Genomic DNA, 18,605 nt, shown 5'->3' on the forward strand with positions numbered 1-18,605 from the left:
CTTTTTTAAAATTGCCCATGTAAAGGTTGGCATATAAAGGACCAACTTTGGAACCCATGGCAACTCCTTGGGCCTGTCAAAACCAATTGCGGCTTTAAAAAAATACTTTATTCTCAAGCAAAAGTCTGGTTAGATCTAGAATCATCTCAGTATGTTCATATAGTGAGGTATCTCTAACCAAAAGAGTAGAGGCAAGATCTTGTATGTCCTTTCCCAAGGGAATACACGTATATGGGGAATTGAAATCCAACATTACAAATTTTAATTTATCCACCAATTCTATGTCCTATAGTTTGCTAAGAAGGTCCTTGGTATCTTGTATAAAGGATGGCAAACTGTACAATTATGGCTGCGAAAGAAAATCTATATACTCAGAAATCAACATGGGTCTGCCTGGTGCCCTGCTTTATGAATCTTTGGCAGTATATAAATAAATGGCGTCTCTGGAGATGGATAACACATTAATTTGAATTCTATGGCACTGATAAGACAAAGATCTTGCAATGGGCCAACCTGAATTCAATCTTTTTAGGTATGTTTTTCAGTGGATTGTTAGTCAATCTAATGTAGGCTAAACCATCTTATAGTCGTCTATCAATCTCGTTCATGTATTCACTGTCCTTCATAACCACTATGTTCTCCCCTTTGTCTGCTTCCTTTATGATAATACTCAGATTGTTTTTTTATATATGTGTTTCCCTTATGACATTTGTCCTCCAGTATGTATAGTTCACTGGTGATTCCCTTGTAAAATATGTCTATTAGGATGTCAGATGGTATGTTAGGAATAAAAGTAGACTTGGGTTTTAACTAAGTGTCTAGATTGAGATTGGAGGAGTTGTCTAAATCAGTAAGTAGATTAAGCATAGAGGGTGGTGGTCGGCCTGTGTCATCTAGCAATAATAGTATGGGCCTATGACATTCCAGTGTGTGTGCAATTGAAAGTAAGACATAAGTTGGCTGCTCATCAAAAAGCTTCTTTAATTTAAGGTATGTAGTAAAATTAAACAGGTCAACATGTATCTGTGCAAAGTCTGGCATGGATGTTGGACTGAAGTTTAAACCATAACACAGAGTTCTGTTGATTGGACAAAGTATATCTTGACAGATTGACAATTGACACATTATCTGTTAAAGTTTGGACAACATTTGTTTCTAGAACAGAGTTAGGTATCATTGACAGTCCTTCTGATTGCAGGATACAGACCTGGAGGTTACCCCTTCCAGAGCATATGCTGTGTAGTAGACCTGGCATCATTGGCATGGGTTTCCCCTGTATTTTTGCCTTTGCCTCCTGTGTTTTTGCTGTGTGTTGGACTTCATTTTGCTGGTCTAGATGCTTTGGGCACTTTGCTACTGCTGTTCAGTGCCAAAGTGTAAGTGCTCCATTTGTAAATCGTTGTTATGGGATGGTGTTTCCATGATTGGCTGATTTGATTTACAAGTCAGTCCCTAGTACAGTGCACCGTGTGTGCCCAGGGCCTCTAAATCAAATGGTGCTAATTGGCTTGGAGCTCTCCACCCACATGAGCAGCCTGTAAATGTAACTCAGGCTTGCTGTTGCAGCGCTTGTGTGGAGTCTAGTACTGCCATGTCAACTTGGCAAGTTCATCCACTTGCCAGGCCGTAACCATCCTTTTTCTTAATTGACAGTCACCCCTACGGTAGACCCAAGGTACCCCTGTGGTCAGGGTGCAGTGTATGCGAAAGGTAGTACATGCCCTGATGTGTGTCATGCCCTGATAGTGAATTACTGCCAATTTTGTTTTTCACTATTGCAAGGCTATCCATTTCATAGGATAGAATGGGTAGTTTGCTTATACAATTTTAAACTACCCCTCGGAACAAGATAGGGAAATAATTGTTGATATGCCTGAACTCCGAGTGTTAAAATGCATCTTTTAGTGAGGGTGATTTTTACATTCTGTGTTTGAAAATACCACTTTTAGAAAGTAGGTATTTTCTTGCTTAGCCATCCAGTGTGCAACTGTTAGGTTTGTGTATTGCATGTCTTGCTTTGGAATGACAGGGGCTGAGGAGGAGTAGTTGCTCCAGAGAGTCTGGATGAGTCAGGGCTGGGCTGAATAGACCAGGGCTGCATTTAGAGTACTAGGAGGAGATTTCCTTTCACCTGAATGTGCCTGTTCTGCATTCCACAATGCTGTCTCCACCTCCTGCAAGGACGCTGCACCAGAGAGGACAGAACTGGCTTTGACTGGGCACAGGGCTTCCCTGCCACCAGCGAACAAAGGATTTTACTGTACAAGTATTGGGGCCCAAACCCCAGAACTTTAGATCACTTCTGTGAATCAAGAGGGATCTATGCCAAGGAGTAGAGCCGGAGAAGCTGAGGAGGAATACTGCCCCTGTACAGTTTGCTGTCTGGGGTTGGCCTGCAGTGGCTACTTGCTGCCAAGAAAAGGAGAAAGGACTTTGCTGGTTGCTGTCGTCCCTGCTTGAGGAAGATCTCCAAGGGCTTGAATTGAGCTTGAATCCTGTTCTGAAGTTATGTTATGTTATAACAAATTTGTAAAGCGCACGTAGACCAAGGTTTCATGGCGCTATTCTGGACTGGTCGCATACTGAGGCAGGGCTTACTCATGTGCTTGTTTAAATAGCCAAGTTTTAAGAAGTTTCCTGAACCGCAGTAGTTCTGTGCAGGATCGAATCTCCAAGGGAAGCGAGTTCCACAGCTGTGGGGCCAGATATGCAAACCGGCATCCACCATGTCGTTTCCGCTTGAATTTCAGAGTGACTAGCAACTGTAGATGTTTGGAGCAAAGATCCCGAGTAGGGGTTTACCTAGTTAGCAAATTATTGATAAATATGGGACTATGACAATTTAGGGCTTTAAAAATTAAGCAAACTGTCTTAAATGCAGATCGTTGAGGCAGTGGTAGCCAGTGAATTTTGTTTATAAGAGGTCTGGCAGAGTGCCACCTGGGCTGCTGATGGATCAATCTAGTAGCCTGGTTCTGCACCAGCTGAAGCCGCTTAGTCAGACAGGATGGGAGCCCTAGGTAAATTGAGTTAGCATAGTCTAAATGAGACAATACCAGCCCTATCACCACCTGTATCAATACTGCGTGAGTAAGCAGGTGATGGATCTTATAAATCTTTCGTAATTGAAAGAAACATGTTGAAACCACTGTCCCTATTTGGGTTTTCAGGGATAAATCTTTGTCTATGGTTACCCCCAGACTTTTCACAGAGGTAGATGGCTTAGGGGAAAGCCCAAGCTCTGCTTGCCAGTAGTGAGGGCCCCAGAAGACATGGCTGCCCCCTATCAGTAGCACCTCATTCTTCCTAGGATTAAGCTTCAGATGATGGTTGTCCATCCAGTAGTGGATGTGTAACACGGTTTCCTGAAAATTGGTGATAGAATTAGGAGAATTGTCTATAGTAAATGAGAGTTGTAAGTCATCCGCGTAGTTGAATGTAGTCACATTCCTATTTTTTAAGGACTTGATCAGAGGGAGGAGGCACAGATTGAATAGATGAGGGGACAGGGAGGAACCCTGAGGGACCCTACAAGTGATGTTCAGCCTAAGCGCTGTGAAATTAGCCAGGCGTACTGCTTGTGTGCGGCCCTCCAGAAAGGACATAATCCACTCTAGGCATGGCCCTGGATCCCAGTCCGTCTGACACGGTCCACCAATATCTTATGGTCCACCGTGTCAAATGCGGCTGACAAATCCAGGAGTACCAAGGCCTAAGGGGTTCCGGAGTCTGCCTTCCTGTGTAGATCGTCCAATACTGCCAGTATGACTGACTCCGTGGAGTGGCCAGGGCGCAAACCCGCTTGTTGGGGGTCCAGATATCCAGACTGTTCCATGAAGTCTGACATACACTTAGGCACATGTGCGTGCAGTATTTTGGCCAAGTAGGGGAGTAAAGATAGTGGACGATAAATGGAGGAGTTAGATGGATCTGCTCCAGGTTTTTTTACCAAAGGAACCACTACTGCATCTTTAAATGATTTAGGGACACAGCCCTGTAACAGTGAGGCATTCAAGAGAGACAGGGAAAGGTTGGAAAGGTTGTGGAAAGGTTGAAAAAAATTCTCTCAAAATGTAAGGTGGACATCAGTCCCTCGGAGAGCCCGATTTTTCTTCTTTGGACAGTAGGAGGGGGAGCGCCTGAGGACTAATTGTGGGAAACTGTTCCAGCAGTGGGATGTTCATAGGTGTGTCCAATGGGGGTACAAATTAGGAAGAGCATGAAATACTAGCTTTAATTGTGGCTATTTTTTCAAAGAAAAAAATATTCAGATCGTCACAGAGCTCCTGAGTGGGAGCTGGCTTGAGCAAAACTCTATCAGCGTTTGATAGTTCATTCACAATCGAGAAAATCTCTCTCGATTTATTGCTGGAGTTCAAGATCCTGGTGGAGAAATAATCTACCTTTGCTGCCTTAATAGCTTTATTATAGCTTTTTGGCGCCTCTTTGTAGAGGAGCTTATCTTCAGGGGCGTAGTTTAATCTCCATTTTCTCTCCTTTTGACGGAGTGACAATTTCTGTTCCCTTAGTTCACTAGAGAACCATTTATGAGCATCAGCCCAGCGATTACACCTAATTTTCTTGAGTGGAACAAACTTGTCGCTGGCAGTTTGAAGCCATGAAGTGATCTGCGCATCTTAAGTGTTTAAGTCTTGAGTGACCGTTGGGGTTGAGCTGGCTAGGGAGTTCATAAATTCCAATCTATCAAGAGTACCCCAACATCTTGCTAGGCCCCCCTCGACCCGAGGATACTTAGTTCTAAGAGGTAGAGTCATCAGGAATGTTATAAGGTGATGATCAGACCACAGACATGGGAGTACCAGGAGAGCAGAAATGATAGGGTTTGTGGTCCAGATTTGGTCCAATATATGACCCTTATTGTGTGTTGGCAACGATAGGTGCTGAGTTAAGTTAAGGTTGGTTAATAAGTCCGTAAATTCCTGTGAATGGAGACCACCAAGTGTATCACTAAACCAATAATTAAAATCACCAATGATAATGATGTTAGAATAGTTGGTTGCTATGTTTGCTATTTGCTCACTCAATAAGAGAGGAACTAGAGGCATATGCTGAGGGGGCCTATAGATTACAACACAAATCAGTGAGGTAGAATCAGATTCCAATTTGATGACTAAATTGTCCACAGCCACAAGATTAAAAGACAAAATTGTCATGGTTGCAGTGGACAATTGCAGCCACTTCCCCACCCGATTTACCAGGGGGACGATCCATGTGGAGAATACAGTAATCGGTGGGAAGTGCCACCAGAATATCAGGTGTGGAGTCAGGGGTCAGCCAAGTTTCGGTGACAAACAGGATATCTGGTTGATCAGTAGTCAATAATGTGAATATTTCTAACTGATGTTTGACTAAAGAGCGTGTATTTAAATAATACAGCAGGAGCGCTACCTGCCTGGAAGAGGTGGAGTTGCCTTTCTGTTCCCGACTGACCGATATTTCTGGGAAGCTGACGCGTCGTTGATAAATTCTATTTTTGTCGAGGCAGTTTTTAATGGCAGGCTCTAATGGGGACAGCGCCCGCTGCAAACTGCAAAGGTCTTCTGAGGAGTAAATGAGACGTTGGGCAGAGTGACTCGCCCCTAACCCCGTACTAGCGCGGACCGGCGCAGATAGGCTCGCCTTTGGTGAGCCTTCGGCGCACCTCTGGCGCTCCCGCTGCGCGCTTCCGCGCCATTAAGGATTAAAATACTGATTCCCAGCCTAGTTCTCCGCCCCCGCCCTTAGTGATTGACTGGCAGGAACCCCGTTGCTCGTTAGGGAGTGAGCGCCGGCTATGTCCGTGACCGTTCTATGATTCAAGGTACAGTTCACTTCACTAATTCAAATTACAATTTAAAAACCGATCTCAATGCAGCATAGTGGTTTTTAAAACATAAGTAAAAACAAAATGCGACACAAGCAAATTATTGCGCAAGGTCGCAGCCCAGTTATCAAAGTGCCCGCTCCCGTGCTAAGATGCCTTCAAATACTGATTCTCCGCCTAGTTCTCCGCCCCCGCCCTTAGTGATTGGCTGGCAGGAACCCCATGGCTCGTTAGAGAGTCAGCGCCGGCTATGTCCGTGACCGTTCTCCGATTCGAGGTACAGTTCACTTCACTAATTCAAATGACAATTTTAAAACAGATCTCAATGCAGCATAGAGGTTTTTAAAACATAAGTAAAAACAAAATGCGACTCGAGCAAATTCTTGCACAAGGTAGCGTCCCAGTTACCAAAGTGCCCGCTCCCGCGCTAAGATGCCTTCAAATACTGATTCCCCGCCTAGTTCTCCGCCCTGCCCTTAGTGATTGGCTGGCAGGAACCCCGTGGCCCGTTAGGGAGTCAGCGCCGGCTATGTCCGTGACCGTTCTCCGATAGGAGGTACAGTTCACTTCACTAATTCAAATTACAATTTTGAAACAGATCTCAATGCAGCATAGTGGTTTTTAAAACATAAGTAAAAACAAAATGTGACACGAGCAAATTCTTGCGCAAGGTAGTGGCCCAGTTACCAAAGTGCCCGCTCCCGCGCTAAGACGCCTTCAAATACTGATTCCCCACCTAGTTCTCCGCCCCGCCCTTAGTGATTGGCTGGCAGGAACCCCATGGCTCGTTAGAGAGTCAGCGCCGGCTATGTCCGTGACCGTTCTCCGATTCGAGGTACAGTTCACTTCACTAATTCAAATGACAATTTTAAAACAGATCTCAATGCAGCATAGAGGTTTTTAAAACATAAGTAAAAACAAAATGCGACTCGAGCAAATTCTTGCACAAGGTAGCGTCCCAGTTACCAAAGTGCCCGCTCCCGCGCTAAGATGCCTTCAAATACTGATTCCCCGCCTAGTTCTCCGCCCTGCCCTTAGTGATTGGCTGGCAGGAACCCCGTGGCTCGTTAGGGAGTCAGCGCCGGCTATGTCCGTGACCGTTCTCCGATTCGAGGTACAGTTCACTTCACTAATTCAAATTACAATTTTAAAACAGATCTCAATGCAGCCACGTGGTTTTTAAAACATAAGTAAAAACAAAATGCGACACAATCAAAATCTTGCGCAAGGTAGCGGCCCAGTTACGAAGTCTCAGGGACACAAACATTTCACCACCAGCTCCCCTGAACTACCTGGCTGGGATTTCTCACCTGCTAAGAGATGCCAGCTGTTGTATTTGACCTCTGGAGGCTTTTTGCCACTGGGAGCTGGAAAAAGTAACACAACTTCGAGAAGCATGACATATCCACATCTGTTTCTGGCACATTGCCAGAGAAATATTCGCAGCGCTTGCCCGTAGTCCAAGAAATCGCTGCACGCTGCATCGAGTGCACCGATCTCTAAAGTCCGAGATCACCGCAGCGATTCCGACGCAAGGCATGCAGTGTCACTGCAGGAACCCACACATCGTCCCAGATCGTTGCATCACATTGAGGCCAGCCAGGACAGGCACTTTGTAAGATGGCCTACATTTTTTCTTGTTCACAGTCTTTTCTCGGACCATATCCCTGACTTTTGAGGTCCAGCCAGATCTTGCCGGAGCTACTTTTACTCTCCGGTGGTGGTGCCTTTTACTTGGACGTTGTTTTGTTCATCCTGGAAGTCTTTTAAATCCTGTAAAACAACTCAATGTATGAATGACTTGAGCCCATGGCAAGCATTCTTTCAGCTTTGCCACCTATTCCCAAAGCACCTTGTGCTTCCCTTAGCAACCTTTTGAATCTCGGGAAACCGCTACCTACCTTACTGACACCACGCTGCATCATAGAGGGAGAAGCCGCCATCGCCAGGAGTCAACCGCCCGTAGAACTCCGCGCCGCCGCTCCGGGAACCACAACACCCGGCAGGCCTCGCGGCGGCGCGTAGAGTGACGCGCACAGGGAGCGCGAGCGGGTTCAAAGGCGGGCACGAACCGGCAGAGCGGGGGAAACCGCTACCTACCTTACTGACACCACGCTGCATCATAGAGGGAGAAGCCGCCATCGCCAGGAGTCAACCGCCCGTAGAACTCCGCGCCGCCGCTCCGGGAACCACAACACCCGGCAGGCCTCGCGGCGGCGCGTAGAGTGACGCGCACAGGGAGCGCGAGCGGGTTCAAAGGCGGGCACGAACCGGCAGAGCGGGGGAAACCGCTACCTACCTTACTGACACCACGCTGCATCATAGAGGGAGAAGCCGCCATCGCCAGGAGTCAACCGCCCGTAGAACTCCGCGCCGCCGCTCCGGGAACCACAACACCCGGCAGGCCTCGCGGCGGCGCGTAGAGTGACGCGCACAGGGAGCGCGAGCGGGTTCAAAGGCGGGCACGAACCCGCGTCGCGGGACGCGAGCGGGACGCCCGGGGCGAAGCCCGGGCAAAGGGCGGGCCATCTTAGGCCCTCAGAGGCCCGAGGAGCCTGGCCTGTGCCAGACACCCTGCTCGGTTGCGACCAGCCAAAGGACACCGAGACTGCATAACTGTAAGTTGGCTGCTACACATAATTGAACTCCTGTTGCACGGGGTTTGGTCCGGTAATTGATTATAAGCTATATACATCCGCTTAGCGTGCCATATACTGGACCTGCCATGAATCACCCTGAGACTAGAAGTATGGCTTTAGCTGGGGCAAAAAAACTAACTGGCACCCTAGATGATTTTATAGTGCGCACGCATGCCCTTATTGATGAAGGGATCATACTGATGGACAGAAGGGTGTCCCAAGACCTAGCCATGGCAAAGCGTTCCTCTCTGGGTCACATTGCACAAGCTTGTACACCTAATAATGTATCTGTCCCAAAGTCACTCGTAATGGTTCACAAAGACCAGGGCAGCGACTTACCTGCCTCACAGGAAGGCCTGGAGGCAACCCCAAATCTCTCCTTGCTACTGGAAAATGGCCCGGTGGCAACAGAAAATGAAACCACAGATAGTACCCTAATAGAAAGGGGGAGGAAGGAGGGGGCAATCCCTAAACTAAAGAGCAGTAAACAAAAGCCGATTAAAACCACTACTCGCAAAGGGAAAAAAGCCCAGACTGGTAAGACCCATGACCCAATCCAGCCGGATCCCACCCTATTAAATGTATGCACAAACCCAGACGTTCACACTAATATTAATGGTGCCGCGGGTGGCCCCCGGGTAAGTGTGGGCATAACATTAAGTTTGCCAGATGAAACTATCTTGGATAGCAGCTTGGAGGGGATATTGGAACTAAGTGGGGTAGTTGATAATCAAGCTGGAGGGAACGAAGACAGCAGTAGCCTAAGCATGGTTAATAACAACATCTTTGCAATGCTAAAAATTCTCTTAGAACCTATTGAGGTTAGGCTACGATGTCTGGAAACAATATTGACTAATATCCATAAAGATATCAGTGCCCCTAGCTTTAATTTGAACAATAAAGTTCCTGAAAAGAAACCAACTACGAATAGACCACCCACAGCCGCTAAAAGCGATGGTAATACCAATCTATCTTTAAAAACTACCTCTAATCCACCTCCAAAACCCACCACTAACCCACCTCCAAAAGTTATACCAACACCTAAAAATCCTACCGTAATTGACCAAACAGCGCCACCCACGCAAATTCCTAAGGATAAAGTTAATGAAGAAAAGAGGGAGACACGTAGAAACATACATTTACCACCAGAAGCCTCAACATATGTTGTGGTCCTTACTGGAGTACCCCAACCTGCTGATAAATCATATGAAAATAATGGGGGACTAGTAAATAAAACAATACATTGGCTAAATGATAACTACCCTCTCCCCCCGGCCTTCAAAAGCAATATCCTTATGGTTGAAAGGGCTCCCTGGGTGGGGTACAATAATAATAAAAAAAGGATACAAGGTGACTGCGTGGTAATAACATTTGAGAATCCCCGCACCGCAGAATTTATTACATCAAGGCCCCCAAGAAATTACGGTTTGTCTGTTGTGGCTAGGCCATTATCCTATTTTTACCCGGAGGGTGAACAACCGGATAATAGGTGGAGTTGGACCAGGGAAAATCGACGCCATGGTGGTAATACTGGCCAGTTCTCTGATAACAACTACCACAATACACTGTGGAATGGGAGGCATGATGATGGCTGGAACACTGTGAAACACAAAGGCAGGCCTCCTTATTTTCATCCACAGGGCTATGATCCAGGATGGATAGGCAATGTGCAAATTCCCCCGTTTTTCCCATGTTATAATCGGTTTGACTGCTTGGAAGCAGTGGACTGACTCCCCAAGATTAAGGAAGATGACCGGCTACCTATTAATCCCGTAGACCTGGATTCTACAAGTTGTCTGGGGTATGAGGAAACCACAGAAATACAGGGGGGGAATGAGCACATACAAGGGAGCCAGGCCAACAGATTAGGGGATACTGTAGATATGTCTTCTGTAGATAAAGATTCCTGTACGGTATTATTTTGGAACGTGGCTGGGTTAAAACAAAAGATCACAAATCCAAGCTGGGATGAGGCCATTACCGACGTGGGAATACTAGCCCTTCAAGAAACTTGGGCCACCACGCCGATACACCTTAATGGCTACAAGACGTACTTTACCCCTGCGGTGGGCGGAGTATACGGAAGACCCAAGGGGGGGTTGATTGTATACATATCTAATCTTTTAGTATATGATAAAATTGTTTTCTCTCCTGGATCCAGCTACTACCAAAAAATTGTGATATATACAAGGAAGGGTCCAAAGATGGTTCTTTTTAATTTCTATAATAACTGTTCAGATAGCATGATTAAGGATGTACTTGACACACTAGCCCTAGAAATGCAAGATGAATTTGACAAGAGTAAGAGGGCTGAAGTTATGTTATTATGGGGGGGTGATTTTAATTGTACTCTCTGCAAAAAGGGCCAAAAGGGTATTTGTGGTCTAATGCTGGAACAAGACGTCAATTTGACGCATTTTGAACACACCCTACTAGGCGACTTACTGAATGAAATGATTTTTAACTTTAATCTTGGCTTTGTAAACGAATTAGCACACCACACAACGACGTTTGTCCCAACCTTTGTCGGGCGGGGTGCTTCAACCATTATTGATTTTAGCTTATGCACACTTAGCTCTGCAAACAGATTGATTAGAGCAAACATCATGGATCTACCATTGAGTGATCATCTGCCACAGGTATTAAAAATGGAAAACCTATTTACCGTAGCTGTTATTAGAGAATGTCAGAACCAAAAGGTCCAGGACGTGAGGGTGGGTGCTCAAAATGGTTACAACCTTAAATGGAGCAGACTGGTCCCAGATGATTTCCTGCATAAAATACTGACTAACTGCATGAGTAGCTTTTCCATCTGTTTAGATGAATACGCAGAGAAATGTGAAATAATAACCCATTTTAGCATTATTTCTAGTAAAATTAAGGAAGCACTGTGGGTTAATAGGAAAAATTCCCTAAAGTCCAATAGGAAATGGTTTGATAGGAAGTGCACTAGAGCCTTAACAAAGCTTAGATATGCAATCCATAATAGACCAAAGGACGTAAACCAAATTAGAATTGCAAGGAAGGACTATAACCTAGCATTAAGGGACAGGAAGACCTCGATAAAAAGGGAGGCATGGGATAACCTATGCGACGCATCAAAATCGAAGGATCCGGCTGCTTTTTGGAGGGTTATCAACACCCCCCTCCTATATGAACAAAAAGCACGCATGGAAATTGCCATCTCAGAAGATGAGTGGGTGGCCCATTTTTCCTCCCTTTATATGGCTGTGGAACTAACCTCTGAAACAGGCCAGGAGATGGGGTTGCTAAATCTAGACACATCTAGAACCTTGACTGTAACCCTTCCTGAAGTGACAGCAAGCCTAAAGGCGACTAAGGGGGGCAAAGCAGCAGGACCAGACGATATACCAGACGACCTCTATAAGGCTAACATCGAATTATGGGGGCCACTGTTAGTTCAGCTCTTTAATGCCGTTCTGGCAAATAGCCCAATACCTACCTGGTTTACATCAACAATAGTCCCAATATTTAAGAAAGGGGACAGGCTAAGTTGTACATGCTATAGGCCAATCTCCTTATTGGACTCTTCTATAAAAATTCTGGGAAGAGTGATTTTAGCTAAACTGCAAAGCTGGGCCGATGAAAATGGGGTGTTAAGTGACTTTCAATTTGGGTTCCAAAAGGGCCTAGGGACCATAGAGCAAGGTTTGAATCTCTTCACCTTGCAACAGAAGTATATAAAGGTCAAAAAACAACGTCTATACCTCACATTTGTTGATCTATCATCAGCTTTTGACTGTGTGTCACACATTAAGTTATGGTCAATTATGGCTGACTTGGGGGTAGACAATGCCATTATATGTTTTCTGAGAGAGTTGTATTCTGGGGCCACTGCCAGTGTCAGATTTGGGAAAAATGGTGAATGCAGCAGACAATTTGGGATCGGTCGGGGTGTGCGCCAAGGGTGCGTCTTAGCCCCCTTCCTATTTCTGTTGTACATAAATGGAATGGAAAAGCATCTCGTGCAGGAGGGCAGGGACATGCCCATGGTGAGAGGTAGGCCTGTCCCTGCACTGATGTACGCTGACGATGCTGTCCTAATGGCGCGCACCCCAATGGCTTTACAAAGTTTGGTTACAGCCTTCAACACCTTCATGCTTGACTTAGATTTGAAAATTAATTGTTCTAAAACTTTATCTATGTACTGCGGGTCCAGAACAAACAAGCATGTGAAGCAAATCTTTGTAAACTCCAATCCCTTAGAAAGGACCCCCACCTTCCCTTATCTGGGGATATTGTTTCATGAAAGTGGCTCATGGACCACAGCAATTCATGCTAGATCTCTGTTATTCTCTAAGACCATTATGGCCCTAAAATGTTTTATGAAAAAATTAGGTAAAAAACCCATAAAAGAGATTTTAACCGTTTATAATGCGACCTGTATATCTGTAGCCATCTACGGGGCAGGATTATGGGGTTATTCAAACATCACTTCAATCCAAATCCTGGAAAATAAGTTTTTATGTCACATCCTGTCTGTACCCCAAAGTACTGCAACAATGATATGCCATGCTGAATTGGGAATATCTTATGTCACTGACACTATTAGAATCCAGCCAGTTCTTCTTTGGCATAGGGTCTGGTCAAATGAAGAATGTGTTGTCAATCGGGCCATTTTAAAGGACATCATGGTATTGGACAACATCAGGGATTACAAATGGATAGGCTATGTCAGAGACTTTCTTGAAAAAATAAGTTGCCCCCAATACTTTGAGGATCCACAATCAATGGAATACATATCCAGAAGAGATTTGAAATATTTGTGTATGACCCACCTCAAGGAAAAGAGAAATATAGAGGAGGCAAGAAAAAAGACTGTTTCTGCCCACCAGGATATTATACGTGGAGAGAATTTGCAGCCATATCTTTCACTGTATATGTCCAATCATGAACGGTACCTTTTGACCCGATTTAGATTGAATATAGTTTTCAGGACACTATCATTCCCCGTGATGAATTGTTGGTTGAAGGATTTATGTTTTTGTCCATGCGATGATGTTTCCCAACAATCGGATATACATATTTTATTTTTTTGTAAATTTTATACCTTTCCCCGAAAGAAACTTATCATCCCTATCCTTAAAGATCTAAATGTTTACAGATGCCGCCTAGCGTTTACAGAGTGCCAGAAAATGGATACTGTTTTTATGGTCGCCTCAATTGCAGAATTTTTAAAATTGGTTTTTAAATGTCGTAAATCAATGCAAATGGATTGATCTCTTTTATTGTATATATGAACTTAATACTGCTGATATGGATTTAATTTTGTTGTTTCTCTCATTTTGTGATTTTAAAGGAAAAATACTTACTCTACCTTTTGTAAATTGCACCTTACATGCTACTTTTATGGTTATTTTGTCTTTTTAACCGAATAAAGTATTTTTGAATCTTGAATCTCTGAATCCATTCTGGCTCCAATGATGAAGGTACTCATTATATGACTGCACACATTAACACAAATCACACACTATAAGAGTTGGGAATGCTTGCTCTGCTAACCACCTCTAAGGTCGGTACCGGGCTCATGACACTAATTTATTTCCCTTGAGATAGGGCACACTCTCTCACTGCAGCAGTCTGTACTGTTGTCATTATTTGTTCAGTAAATACAAAACACATTTCAGCATTTGTATATAAATCTGAATTACATGCTATCATTACTGTGTCACCTTATTTGAATGCAACATATATGTACCCTAATGTACCCGTGATTACCCGGATAAATAGATTTGTTGTGTTTACACATGTGTGCAGGTGTTCTGAAAGCTATCATATCAGCTTGAACGAAACGTAAAGTTTCCATGTGTTCTAGTGTTCAATGTCTGCTTGAAAATTCTGGGCATAATAAGTTGTCAATTTTTTTTACTCATTCTGTATAAATTGGAATGTATGTTCTGCCAAACTAGGCTTTTGCCCTTACTTGGCAACTTGCATCCTAAAAATAGGACCCTGAGGTGGGCAATTCTCAATTTTTTTTTATTGAATCTGTAGCCCACGTGAGGAAACCCCAGGATTTTGTGGTTTGCTGTGGTCAAGTGTTCTATAAGGTCATTGTCTGTTAAATATATACCATCAACATATCACAATGGCTGGTCATCAACATTTTCAAGTAATTCTGTGACTCTGGCTGAAAACAGCCCAGGGCTACTTTTAGACTCCTGAGCTATATGTTAGTTTTGTTTCTCAGAACTTAATGCAATGAAGGCTGTCAAATACGTGCTACCAAGTGCTATATTTTTGGCAGAAGAAAACATTTGAGATATCTAGTTTTGTTTTGTGTTTATTCTACACAATGTCATTCACTAGTGCTGCACTGTGTTTGTATTGTACTACAAATATGCAAGTAGCTGAGTTTAAGTGTCTGTAATCAAACATCATATGATATGATTGATTTGGTTTCATTTCTGGGAACAGTATTATTCATTGAAGAGGTGCACCCTTCAATTATACCTTGGTATTCTAGTTGTTCTAGGAATTCCCTAACTTGTTGTTTAGCTTAGATATTGTCTTTGGGTTTATGAGGTTGTCCTCAATGGTATGTCATGATAAGGTGAACCATCATCCCACCCCATATGGTTGCGGGCATAACGGAGAAGCTAGCACTAAAGCCCACTCCTTGGCATACAAGTGTTAAATCGATTCTGGATCGAGGTTGGAAAAGGCTAGTAAAATCACTGTTTTCCCCTTTGGGCAATTGATTACGAAATGAGTTGGCCAATCTTTTTCGACAAAAGAATATTGCATCCTTGTGTGAGCTCCTCCCAGAAGAGGACATTACTGAACCTGGGTATGTCCCGCTCCAACCGTAGTTGGATTTCATATTAACAATGTGGAATGCTTAACCTAGTATCTTGTGTTTCCACTGTGATACACTTACTCAGTACTACTTCCACCAGACAATCCATCAGGTTCTGGTGAACTATTGTGACTTCTGCTGCGCTGTACAGCATTGTCAATGGAAATTCCCCATTCAGAAGCAAAGTCTTTAAAATCCAGGGCATTCCTGATCTTAAGTCTGGCTACCTTCCTCTTTTTAAATTGAGGTTTAGATGTTTTAGGCTTTTCTTCTTGCTTAATTATGTAGTCACAGGAGCGTTGTAAGTCCTTCTTTTGTTTCACTTGCTTTTCTGATCTGTGCTCTGTCCGTTTTCCTCTCTTGGAACATTTATCAGATGAATACTGGAAGGAACGAGAGGGACATGTATCAGTATGCTGATACCTGTCAAGTGGTTTACATTATCACGGTTCTGCAAGTTGTAACATTTCTCTGTAGATTCCTGTGTAGGAGACCCACTCTGTGATATTGTTATATGATTATTTTGTATTTTATTGGCCCACTTCCTCTTCGTTGGAGAGTCGGGTGCTTGCTTAGAGTTATCCTTTTCAGCATTACTCTTCAGTCGTGGTTTCCCAGCTCTGGTCCCCAGATTATCCCTAGCCAGCGTGGCATAGGTTTCTTCGAAAGTTTTAGGTAATTTGCGCTCCTGCTCTCCTCTGCAGGAGGAAAATCCCTTAAAGGTCGGTGTATAGCTAATGCTGCTGCTTCCCCTTTAATGTTAGTCAACATTATGGCACACACTGCAGAAAAATCACCCGTGAGTTTAATTCATAAGTCTAGGGCAGGTGCTGTCCATGCTCATTCTGGACCTGTTTCAATACGTCAGGTGGAACTGCCAGTGAAGGGGTACTATGTATTCTGGTATATACTGCAACAAAGACCATACCCCAAGTAGCACATTCTTCTACTGGGGGATTCATCCCCATTGGCGAACAAATGGTTAGTATTCTGTGTTTTTCCTGCAGGCCCATAAGGGGAAATACTGCTTCAAGCTGATTTGTTTTTTGTGCAATACAAAACAGAATTTCTTTCCTCTTGGTGGGAACTTTTCCCATACCTGCATTCAATGTTTGTGGGCTAATGGCTAGTGTAACCAATTGTGGTAGTGCAGCTTGAACTGCCAGCAGAGGGGTAACTGTTAATGTTTTCATTACACAATGTGTAAGGCATCTGCATATTATTACTAAAGTATTGTATAATCCCTGCAGTTGGGCTGCGGTCAAATTATTGATACCTGAATATGGTGTGTATCCAGCCAAGACTGGCCATGTCTCCCGCTCATTGCTGAATGGGCCTGCTCTCAAGTTTTCTGTAGTCTGGGGAGGGCACCTTTAAACCAATTAGCATGTTTTTGGTAAGTGAGAGGGAGTTCTGTGGCCTCATATGGAGTGTACATTTCAGTTGTTTCACCTACTTCATATTTGTGATATAACCACTTTGCATTATCTGAGGCTGTGAATTTAACTCAGGAGTAAAATACCTCAGTTCTATATGCTTTGTGTGCCTCTAACGCAAAGGTATCGTCCCCACCATCTAGTGTGAGACCATTTTGAAGTAGTTTCTGAGTGACAGTATGTCTACAGTTTTTTAAAGATGTTTTGTGCCATGTTCTGTAAGAAATTATAGAGTAGGCTAACACAGTGGGCATCAGATCCTTTCAAGCTTGAACAACCTACAGTCAATACATAGGTTATACCTACTCAGCTGAGGATGAAATTCCCTACCACCACAGACAACTCCGGTTAAAAGGTGTGTAGGGATATCTGAGAATGAACCATTGAAATACTCAGTTGATCCATACAAATAAGAAAATAGCCAATGATGACAACATTTTGGCTGACTTTGAGAGGTCCCTGCATGCTGAAGCTTTCAAATATGAAATTCCAAGGTATGTAGATGGCTAGGAGCAGATCCCAGGTCACTGAATAGTGAACAGTTTGCTTATGGGGCAGTAGCAGCTTTAAACATCTTGCAATATGGTTATTAATGTATTTATGTGTTAATGATGATGTTTTTTTTTTATAAATGCTTTGTCCAATTAATGCATTCTATTCTGTTCTTCTGAATCTTTTCTCAGAACATCCTAGATGACTTGCTGTTGGTAAGAAAAATATAATTCGTACATGTAGTTCCTGTCATATTCTCTTGGAGTTTGAACCTTTTCACCCCCGGAACTGCCTGTGTGTCAAGTGTGTTAGGAATTTCAAAATCATGACTGATAGAGACTCCAGTCATAAACAGAATGGTTTGGAAGGGACAGGACATTTTGAGTAATGTGCATTAGCAAATAGTATTATTACACAAATACTTAACATTGTTCACAGTTCAAAGTCAATAAAAATCATTTCAGCATGCTAACCCTATTCACATGTTGATATCATTTGTCTCTGCTGAAACAATACCTCTAGCAGTCATCCACCATCCACAGTCAGCAGGTGCTCTGTGAGGTTAGTTTCACAAAAATACCATTAATAAAATGATCTGAAGGTGGAAGTGGGCAGGGCCCGATATGCATATGGTATGCCTCCATGCAAACCCCACCATCAGTCAAGGTGGACTGAGTAAAGAAATTCAGGGTAGCTGGAATACATTTTTAATTAACCCTGGCCACCTTTACTGAGCTTTTTGCAATTGGTAGTGGCTGCCATGATGCAGCACCTATACCCTCCACACAGCAGTGAACTCCCAGTAACAATCTTAGAGGAGTCAGTGACTGATGCCACCTTTGGTGGCTCCTGTGTCTATTCATCAGATGTTATAAATATATTACATCATGGTGGATGTATTTTGATTGTGTACATCGCATAGATCATTTTTTTCAAATCTTAAGAAACAATGGTGTGCTAGTCAGACCATAGGGAGTTGCGTTTTAGGTCCATCTCTAGACAAGTGTTTGTTGCTATTTTATTCAAAGTTTCACATGGAGTGCGCATCAGAACACTGACTAATGACAAATGGATATTTTCTTTTGTCTCCTAAATTTCAATAGGATAAAATTCTGGCTGATCCGGTAAGAGAGCTGTACTGTCTCCATAAAGAATTTCTATACTTTTATTGTGCTATCAAACATTTCCTAAGTAAGATCTTTGAATGGCTCCGGGTAGTCTGCGCTTAACAAAACCCATTTAATAATAATAATAATAATAATAATAATAATGTGATGTGTGTTTAGATTGCAATATGCCTGCAACAAAATATCAATGATTTTACTTTTAAACCTGTTGGTGAAAAGTATGAAACTACAATGAGCTGAATTATTTAGATATGGACATGCTTAGTT

At 43.5% G+C, this 18,605-nt stretch overlaps 1 protein-coding gene across 1 annotated transcript in view; it reads left to right on the plus strand.

The window, feature by feature from the left end:
• Positions 1-18,605, plus strand: part of LOC147703294 (uncharacterized) — a 157,825-nt gene that overhangs the window by 118,885 nt on the left and 20,335 nt on the right. Inside the window, exons 8-9 of the mRNA XM_086929490.1 lie at positions 17,403-17,426; positions 18,315-18,335. Of these exons, the coding sequence (XP_086785616.1) occupies positions 17,403-17,426; positions 18,315-18,335 (45 nt within the window). The remainder of the gene's footprint in view (positions 1-17,402; positions 17,427-18,314; positions 18,336-18,605) is intronic.

The sequence above is a fragment of the Lissotriton vulgaris genome, chromosome 7 (genome assembly GCF_964263255.1).
Source record: "Lissotriton vulgaris chromosome 7, aLisVul1.2, whole genome shotgun sequence".
NCBI classification, from domain to species: domain Eukaryota; kingdom Metazoa; phylum Chordata; class Amphibia; order Caudata; family Salamandridae; genus Lissotriton; species Lissotriton vulgaris.